The sequence below is a fragment of the Octopus sinensis genome, linkage group LG30 (genome assembly GCF_006345805.1).
Source record: "Octopus sinensis linkage group LG30, ASM634580v1, whole genome shotgun sequence".
Taxonomy (NCBI): domain Eukaryota; kingdom Metazoa; phylum Mollusca; class Cephalopoda; order Octopoda; family Octopodidae; genus Octopus; species Octopus sinensis.
Window position 1 is genome coordinate 2,967,264 of NC_043026.1, and position 10,086 is coordinate 2,977,349.

Below are 10,086 nucleotides of genomic sequence, written 5' to 3' on the forward strand. Positions count from 1 at the left end.
TAAAATCTTGAGGCATGTTATGTAATAACAGGCTAATCAGATATGAGATAATAACAATTCATAGTAAATAACTCTGAAAAGAGCTTTTGTGCATTCGCAGATAATATTACCCTCAGCAGCGCTAGTGTTGGTATATTCGTGAATAAGTCACTAACTGAAATGAGTGGATCTATTGTTAAGAAAACTACTATTTACTTGTTTAAGGGTTGTACTGGAGAAATTGTGAAAATAACTCTCACATTTCAAATACTAAGAAATAAAGTATACACAATTTGATTTATATCAAATGATTTCGGAAAAATGAATGGGTTATTTCCCTTGGCTGTTAAAATGAAATACATTAGATATATATAAGGATACCTTCCAGGGGCCTTAGCAACGATTTATTTTCAACAATCTGAGTATGCCATGAGGTTTCCAGGCATGAGTTCTATTCACGTGTCAAGTTTCATCAAAATTTCCCACATATGTAGTGTGTGTGTGTGGGGGGGTGTATAAAAGTTAGCTAGGCATCTAGCTAGCTAGGCATCTAGCTAGCTAGACAGACAGACAGACAGACAGATAGACTGACTGACAGACAGAAAGACAGACAGACTGACTGACAGACAGACAGACAGACAGACAGACTGACAGACAGACAGACAGACAGACAGACAGACAGACTGACTGACAGACAGACAGACGACAGACAGACAGACAGACAGACAGACAGACAGATAGATATATAGATAGATAGATAGATAGATAGATCGATAGATAGATAGATAGATAGATAGATGATAGATAGATAGATAGATAGATAGATAGATAGATAGATAGATAGATAGATAGAAAGATAGATCTCGATTATACCTGAAGCATCCGGCAATCCACTGCAACACCTGTAACCAGGTCCAGCATGTCACCAATGCCAAGGGTGCCGCTGATGAAGGCGGATGACCGAGTGCTTGGTTCTGATGATCGCAATACATGATCCACCCTAAACAATATCACCTGAAGGCCATTTGTGAATTCCGTTTTCGAGACGAGCTCAAGGCCACTCTCTTCCGTTGCTCCATTAGTCCAAATACCTGGGAGACACTCGCCAAGTGACCGCCAAAACAGCGGCATGACATCGTGAAGGGAACGGACAAGATGGAATATAACAGACGAGAGGAAGAAATAGGATGTCGAAGGCGCAAAGAGCGATTCGCACTTCCTCTCCCAACCAACCCTCCCCTGCAATATATGCCGCCCCCCGGCTCTTCTATACAACACTTGGCCTTAACAGCCTCCTCAGGCACCGGCACTCTTCGCACCCTTCAGGATGAAGAGGTTTAATCACTCGCTACAGATTAGTTACTCGGACACGAGTTAATACTCCCGTCGTCGCTGCTATAAGCGTCATCGTTGACCACACACACACACACACACACACACACGAATTTCTCTTCTAAAATCAATGAAGAAGAAACTATTTACAGACGTGGCTGTGTGGTTAGAAGTTTGCTTTTCAATCTTGTGGTCATTGGGTTCAGTGCTACTGCGCAGCGCCTTCGGCGAGTGTGTTCTAGTATAGCTCAGGGCCGACTGAAGCTTTGTGAGAAGATGTGCTAAGCGGAAACTGAAAGAAGCCCGTCGTCTGTCGGGCAGTGTTGGCGAAGAAAAGATAAAATTGGACGTTAATTATGACTATAGGGACGAGTATGTGACAGAAAAAGAAACATTGTCTAGCGTATGTGCAGCATCTGTTGTAGGATACAAAGCTTTTAAAAATGAGTTCCAGATATAATGGATCGCAGGGAAACGTGGAGGGATTCAAATGCGCTTGACATGACAAGAACAACAACAACAATATTTTGCTTTTCAAATTTTGGTGTCAGGCCAGCATTAGAGGAGAGGGGAGTAAATCGATTATATCGACTCCAGTGCTCAAATGGTACTTACATTATCGACCCCGAAAGGGTGAAAGGCGGAATTTGAACTCAGAACGTAAAGACAGCCAAAATAATAATACTTACTTGGTGGGAGATCAGAATAGAAAGATTCTTGCTGATCGATTGAGAGGATGATCGGGAAGGAGGCTGTCTTGTCATTGGCCGCAGGTACACGCTGATCATCGGAGCAATTGGGATTTTCAATCCGGAATAGCGGTGTATTCGCGTGATTCCTATTTAAGTCTGAGATTCCGTAACTTGCATTTGTCGACTTTCCACTTGAATCTTGAGCGAGGTTCTTTACATTCGTCCGATTTCCATCCGCATCCATGGTTTTGCAATTTCTATTCGTTCTGTTCGATATCTCTCCTATTAAGCCACCGTCGTTAGCATCGTCGAGAACAGAGAGAGTATTACTGCGGCAACTACGAACGTCATTCGAACTCTTTTTCACAGCATCATTACTGCTCTGTGAGCAATTTATGGCATCACTGCATCCAGGTGGATTAGCCACGGGCTGGCAAACAGGACTTATTGTAGGTAAAGAGCTGTTTCTGCTCTTGTCGGATTTCACATACTCTCCTTCCTTTTGACCTCCTCGGGCCTCCTTGTTTGCCTGGGTTTTAGGAGAAAATCGATCATCTCTGGCCACATCTTCCTCAATGAGGTTATAATCTGAGACAACATCAGTGCAGCCATGAGAGTTGTGAATCAGTGAATTGCTTGTGTAAGGAAAGTCTGTCCTCTTGCTTGTTGCAGCATTGCACAGAAATGGGACCTTCGTGGGATTATGCTTAGGTTGCGCTTCACCTAAATAATTGTTGCTGTTGTCGATTTTCTTAGATATTTCTTGATCCTTATCTTCATATTCCGAATTTCCGTAATTTCTATTCGTTAAATTTCCATTTACGTCTGAGTTTCCGTAATTTGGGTTAGTTCCGTTTGAGAACTTTCTTGGTGAATTATCTTCCGCATTGTTAAGAAAAGGGATAGCCCTGCCAGAATTTCGACTGACATTCGAACGTCCAACGACGATATCACTGCTGCTGTTGTTGCTTAAGCTAGCCTCCTGTGACTTATGTACTGTGGTATGCGAATCCAGAGTTGAATTATCAACGGGCTGACATCTTAACTCTAGTTTTGCTAAAGAACTGTTGCTATTGAACGTTTTCACGTATTCTACTTCCACTTCCTTTTCCCTTTCATCTTCATCGCCAGGCATGGTTTTCAGATAAAATCGATCATCTCTAGTTGCATTTTTAATGACGAGGCCAGTATCTGAGACAACGTCTCTGCAACCGTTGAAGCTATTCACCTTTGAGCTGTTTACCTCAGACAAGTTTGCTTTCGCGTTTCCTGTAATATTGCATGGAAATGGAACCTCTCTTGGATGGCGCTCCGGTTCCGTTTCAACTAAATCATTGTTGCTTTTGTGGATTTTCATTGACATTTCTTCTCCTTCCTTATCTCCGTTTTCTAATTTTCCGTGATATAAATTCACTCTATCCCCGCTTATATCTGAGTAAACGTAATTCGAATTTCTAGAATGTTCCCTTACGTCTGCGTTTCCCGGTTGATCTCCACTTACGTGCATATTTTCACAATATTCACTCGTTCTTTTTCCATTTACATTCCAGTTTCCACAACTGGCGTCCACCCGATTTTCTTCTGCCTCTAATTTCCCGCAGATGGAATTCGTCCGCTTCCCAATGTCGTTTGACTTACCGCAATTGGATGTAATTCGATTTACATCCAAGTTTCCGTTAGTTGCATTCATCCTGTTTGAGCTTTGATTTGTTTCGTCATCTTGTGCCCTGATGAGAGCAGGGACATTATTGCAAAAAGAGTAAACGTTATTTGAACCCCCTTCGACACGGTCATTACTGATCTGATTTAAGACATTCGTCTGCAAGCTGCTTATGGCATCACTGCAAATAAGTGGAATACCAACTGGTTGACATAGGGAACCAAGATTTGCTAAAGAGCTGCGGCAGTTATCAGTTTCCGTATGTCCTCCTTCTTTTCGGCTTATTCGGGCTTCCTTGTCTTCCTGGGTTTGGGGATAAAATCGATCATTGGTGACGTCACTATTGGTGTCACCATTAAATCTATCCATCTGTGAATTGCTTCTGTAAGAGATGTTGGCTCTGTCGCTGGCTGCATTATTTCCGTAATGACCTTCAATGGTGTGACGGTCTGTTTCTATTTCACCGTTGCCTTTGAGGATTTTCCTTACTAGTTTCCCTTCTCCTTCCTTATCTCCTTTTTCTGGGGTTTTGTCGTCTGCTTTTGTCTGACTCCCGTTCGCTTCTGATTTTTTGCATTTTGAATTTACCGAGTTTCCATCATTTGTGTTATTCCAATTTCCACATACGTCTGCGTTCGTCGGGTTTCGACAAACGCCTGAATCTCCATATTTTGAGTTTATCCTCGATGAACAATGCCCTGATTCGTTCTCCTTTTCTTCTACATTGCCGACTGCATGGACATTATTGCAGAAATTAAGGACATCATTCGCAAACGTTTGGACAAAACCGTTTCTGCCACAGTTCATGATATTCGTCTGTAAGCCGTGTATGCTAACATCTCTGTCTCTGGATAGACTTACAACGGACTGACACTTCCACTCTGCTTTTCTTCTCTTATTGTTTTTCTCGTGCTCTTCGACCTTCTGTCTTCTTTGCTTCTCCTCGTCGTTTCTGACAACATTTTTATTGGTGCAACTACAGCCATTAACAATCTTTGTCTGTGAACTGCTTGTGTGAGAAAAGTTTGCATTCCCGTTGCATTCATTGCACATTAACGAAACTTCAACCAGATGACGCTTCCGTTCTGTTTCAACTAAATTTTTCGTACTTTTGTGAATTTTATTAGATTTTTCTTTTTCCTCATCGTTGCCGTCTTCCGTGATGCTGAGCTTTTCCTTCGTTAGTTTTCCACTTAATTCTGAGATTCTATAACTTGTGTTCATCTGATTTGTAGTTACGTTTAACTCATTGAAATTTGCGTCGACCAGTTTGCCACTTTCTTTCGATTTCCCACAATTTTCTTCTGTTGTTGGAATTTTAGTGATGTCTGACTTTCCACAGTTTTTGTTTGTCAAATTTCCATTTACACCTGATGTTCCGTAATTAGCATTCATTCGATTTCCACATACATTTGGGTTGTTGGGATTTTCTTTCGTCGGATTTTGACTTGCGTGCGGATTTCCATAATCTGAGTTCGTACGCTTTAAGGATTGGACTTTTTCTTTGAACTCTTCTACATTTTTGAGGATAGGGACGTCATTGCAGAAATTGTGAACCTCACCTGAACACGCTTCGACAATATCATTTCTGTTCTGGTTAAGGATATTCGCCTGTGATCTACATGTGACACCTTTACACGAGTCTGCTGGTTCTAAACGTATGCTGCTGTTATCGACTTCCACACACTCCTCCCCTTCAGTTTTGCTTCTTCGATCCTCCTCGCCAGCCAGGATTGTAGGGTGAAATCGATCGTTTCTTGTCACATCTTCGTGGGTGGGACCATAATCTGAGACAGCGTTAGTGCCGTCGTTAAAGACGACCATCTGTGAACTGCTTGTGTGAGAAACGCTTGTTCTTTCAATGGTTGCATCACTACACGTCAACAGAACGACATCACGATGACATTCCATTCCAACTAAACTTTTCTTTCTATCGTCGACTTCCAAAGATTCTTGTCCTTGTTGGTCGTCTTCTTCTTCTTCTTCTTCTTCTTCTTCTTCTTCTTCTTCTTCTTCTTCTTCTTCTTCTTCTTCTTCTTCTTTTCCTTCAGGTTTATTGTAGCTTGTTTTCATTCGAGTTCCGTTCAAGTTTGAGTCTCCGTTTTGTTGTTGGCCGCTTACATCCAAGTTTCCGTAATTGGTGATCGTTTGTTCTCCACTTACGTACAAATTTCCGTGATTGACTCTCATCGTTTGTTCTCCACTTACGTACAAATTTCCGTGATTGACTCTCATTGTTTGTTCTCCACTTACGTCAGAATTTCTGTTATTCACGTTGGTGCTCATTAAGGATTCGGCTCTTTCATAATCCTCATCTGAATTGGTGAAGACAGCTCTATCATTGTAAAAACTGTTAGCGTTATTCGAGCATGTTTTACCAGCGTCACTTCTACTGTGTTCCAGGACATCTCTGCTTTTAAGTGAATCAACAACGGATTGACTAATAAACTGTGATTTTGCTAAATAGCAGTCATTGCTTTCCACACTCCCTGCTTTCTTTTCATTCCTCCTCTTCTCATCTACTTGGATTTTAAGATAAAATTCATCATTTCTGAGTACATCTTTATTGGTGTGTTCATCGTCTAATTCAGCCTCACAACAACCCTTAAGATTATTCATCTTGGAACAGCTTCTGTGATAAACATTTTCTTTCTCGCTGGCTGCAGGATAGTACAGAAATGGAACTTCAGTGGGTTGGCATCTAGGGTCCGTTTCAGCTAAACCACTCGTGCTGTTGTCGGGTTTCATAGATTCATCTTCTTCTTTTTCCCTCTCTTCCTCTGCCTTCTCCTTTTTGTGATTCGTGTTCGTCTGATTTCCGCAAACTTCTGAGTTCCTGCAATTTTCATTCAAACAATTATCACTTATATGCAAATTTACATAATTCGAATTCATTAAGTTTCCACGAACATTCGTGTTTGTCCACTTTCCCTTTACGTCTGTCTTACTGCGATTGGCGTTCATTGGATCTTCACTTTCATCTGAATTTCCCCTCCTGGAATTCGTCTGCATTCCATCAGGGTTACTGTAATCTTCGTCAGTTGCATTTCGTTTAACGCTTAAAGTCCTATAATTTGTGTTCATGTTTGTAGAGTGGCTCGCTTCGTTATCCCCTTCTTCTGCATTGTCGTCAACAGGAACATTATTACGAACGTTTTTCGAACACACTTCAACAATATCACTTCTGTTGTAGTTAAGGACATTTACCTGTGAATTATATATGACGGCATCTCTGTCATTAGGTGGAATAACAATGGGTTGACACCTCAACCCTAGTTTTGCTGAACAATTGTTATTGCTTTCCACGTACTTCTCTTTGTTTTCACTTTTTCGGTTTTCCTCGTCAACCTGGATTTGGGGATAAAATCGATCAGTTCTGATTACATCTTTATTGTTTTTACTATAGTCTGAGACGTCACTGCAGCCGTTGAAGATACTCGTCTGTGAACTACTTGTATAAGGAAGGCTTATCTTCTTGTTGGCTGCATCATCGCAATAAGATAGAACTTCAATGGGTTGGCATGTTGGTTCTGTTTCAGTTAAACTACTTTTACTTTTGTATGATACTTCTTGTTTGTTATCGCTTTTACCTGAGTTTCCGTAATTTGTGTTTGGCCGATTCTCACCTACATCTGAATTACTGTTACATGCGCCCATCAGATTTCGACTTACGTCCAAGTTTTTATAATCAGAGTTCATATTCTTTGAGGATTGACCTGTTATTTTAACCTCCTCTTCTTCATTGACGAGAACACACGCATTATTGCAGAAATTGCGAAAATCATTCGAGCACGTTTCGACAATATTTTTTTGGCTACGGTTTAGAGTATTCGTCTCTGAGCTACGTTTGATGGTATTTTCGCATTCGGGAAGAATATTAATGGGCTGACAAATAGGTGTTGGTTTTGCTAAACAAATGTTATTGCTTTCTACTTGCTCTTCTATTGTTTCACTTATTTGGTTCTCCCCGACATCCAGGATATTAGGATAAAATCGACCATTTCTTGCCTCACCTTTTTTCGTGGGGCTATAATCTGGCAAAAGGTCACTGCAGTCGTTAAATAAATCCATCTGTGAATTGCTTGCATGAAGGAAGTTTGCTGTTTCACTAGTAAGGCTATTGCAATAAGATGGCTCGCTGATGGGCTCATGCTTTGGTTCTGTTTCTGCTAAAACATTGTTGCTTGTATGGGGTTTTGTAGATTCTCCTCCTCCCCCTCCTCTTCTTCCTTCTTCTTCTTCTTCTTCTTCTTCTTCTTCTTCTTCTTCAATTTGGTTTTCCTCTGTCTGAGTTTTAAAATGAAAGGTCTCGTTCTGCGAGGCTGAATTCATGCAATCAAAGTCATCGAAGATGTAGCTACTACTATTACTCTGGCTGTAGCTGTCCCCCTCCCTCTGTGAACCGTACATCTGACAATCGTCCCTTCCCACACTTACTACAGCCGCTGCAGTATAGTAAGACGGGACGATGGCATCAGAATAATTCTTTTCTCCAACGGTCACAGCTAATAAATCATCGTCGCTGTTTCTGAAGTAGTTTCTCTTATCCAACTTCAGACTACAAACACCAGAATGATTAACACTGTCTCTAGATTCTGCGTTGAGAGACAGAGTATCAACGAGGTCACACTTTTCTTCGGTTTCTTCTACATTATTACATTCATCAGCATCTTCATTATTATTGTTGCTGTTGCTTTTAACCGATTCTTCTTCCTTTTCTTCGCTTCTGTCTTCTTTCTCGATTTCGCTTTTAGATTTATATCTATCTTTCGAGGGAATACTTTCATTATTCTTGCAGCCGAGGTTTGTACATCTTCCGTTTTCCATATCTTTATTATCCCATGTTTCATACAAGGGGTTGATAACTTTACATGCATCTCCCCATGTAAGCGTGTTATCGGTATATTGGTTATGACGAATAGTTTTATTTTTGATATCTTTACCATCCTGTGATCCATATAATGTAGTGGCATCATTATATACATCATTATATACATCCTCTCTATGATACTTCTCATCGACATTTAGTAAGTTATTATCATTAATACATTTTTCACTTGCATCAGTTTCGTCAGTGTCTCGCTGAACAACCTTCACGATTCTGCCCTCGCTGTGAGGGGTTTTCTCTTCGGGGAGCTTCTTCATGCTACGATTGTCCCCTGTAATAACAGTATTTCTTGTAACAGCAACAGGGTCCCAGTTGGGGATAGTTCGATAGTCCCTCGGGTTTGAGTTCAGGGAGGAGTTGTCGACTTGATTCGGAAATCTCTGCGTTTTTTCTGTAGTAGAAAATCTTGGCAGACTACATTGCGTTTCACTTTTGCCAGTCTTAACTGTGGACCGGTCAGTGTTTGTATTTATGATTGTATTTGTATCTAGATCTGTGGTTGTGTGTGCATATGCTTTTGTGCATGCGGATGTAGATGTATCTTTGTTTGTGTTTGCTACGAGCTGAGGATTTTTTACTAATATATTACCGATGTTTTCTGGTCTGCCTAAAGACTCTTCGGTTATTTTTTCTGAAGAGTCTGTTATTCCTGGATAGGTTGGTCGGTCATCCAAAATATTCAGGTTTTTAAATACTGGCTTGCTGTTTCCTTTCATGTCGTCTGTTGAACTGCAACCCGAGGCATTGTCCCAACGAACAATAGACTGAGGAAGCGAAGGCAGCGTAGCAACACAGTTAACGACACTGGCGCTCTGAGGAGGAGAGGTTCGAGGGCGAAATACAGATAAGTGGTTGAGACCCGGATGCTGTGAGGGTTTTACAATGTTGCACAATTGAGATTGGTGTTGTGTTTCTGGTGTAAAACTTCTGCATGTCTCATTACTAGTCCCGTGACTCAACACAAACGTCTCTTTGTAAGCTTCCAATTTATTTACTACAATGAGGTCGTCGTGTTGGTGCTTGTGATCGCGTTCATTTTTCTGGTGGCCTTCATAAGAAACTTGCAGCACATTATCTGGAAGATCAGGGGTGGGAGTAGTGATATCGGTTTCACTTAAATGACACTTTCTCTGGAGCGTATCGACAGATGGTGAATATCTGTTGCTATAGTAATGGTGTGATTTGAGCGAACTGTCGTAAGTATTTTCATCATCACTACTCACAGTAATGCAAGATGAGTATGAATTTTGATAACCACACGCCTCGGCGTTACCTTCACTAAATGGCAGCTCACAAACTTCGTCCAAGTCGAGTTTAGAACCATCACAAGACTCGTGATCGAATCTGTTCTGGTTAGGTGTATTCTTCTTCGGTGAATCTTGCAATTCCCTGTCTTTAGATCGATGAGTAACACTTGGCTGGTGTAGGAGCCTGTTACAATCTAAATCCTCGCAGGGTTTAACGTGACTTTGAAATATCTTAAACGGTGAGTTCAAAGTGGATGTAGGGGCATCGTCCCTATCATCCAAACTGCT

The 10,086-nt window shown here is 41.1% G+C and overlaps 1 protein-coding gene across 1 annotated transcript in view; it reads right to left on the reverse strand.

Annotated features, from left to right (window-relative positions):
- The window catches only part of LOC118768486 (putative uncharacterized protein DDB_G0282133), a 389,663-nt gene extending 380,396 nt beyond the window's left edge, over positions 1 to 9,267 (reverse strand). The window contains exons 1-2 of the mRNA XM_036515104.1: positions 8,445 to 9,267; positions 2,001 to 8,333 (exon numbers count right to left, since the gene is read on the reverse strand). Of these exons, the coding sequence (XP_036370997.1) occupies positions 2,001 to 8,333; positions 8,445 to 9,267 (7,156 nt within the window). The remainder of the gene's footprint in view (positions 1 to 2,000; positions 8,334 to 8,444) is intronic.
- Positions 9,268 to 10,086: the final 819 nt, after the last annotated feature.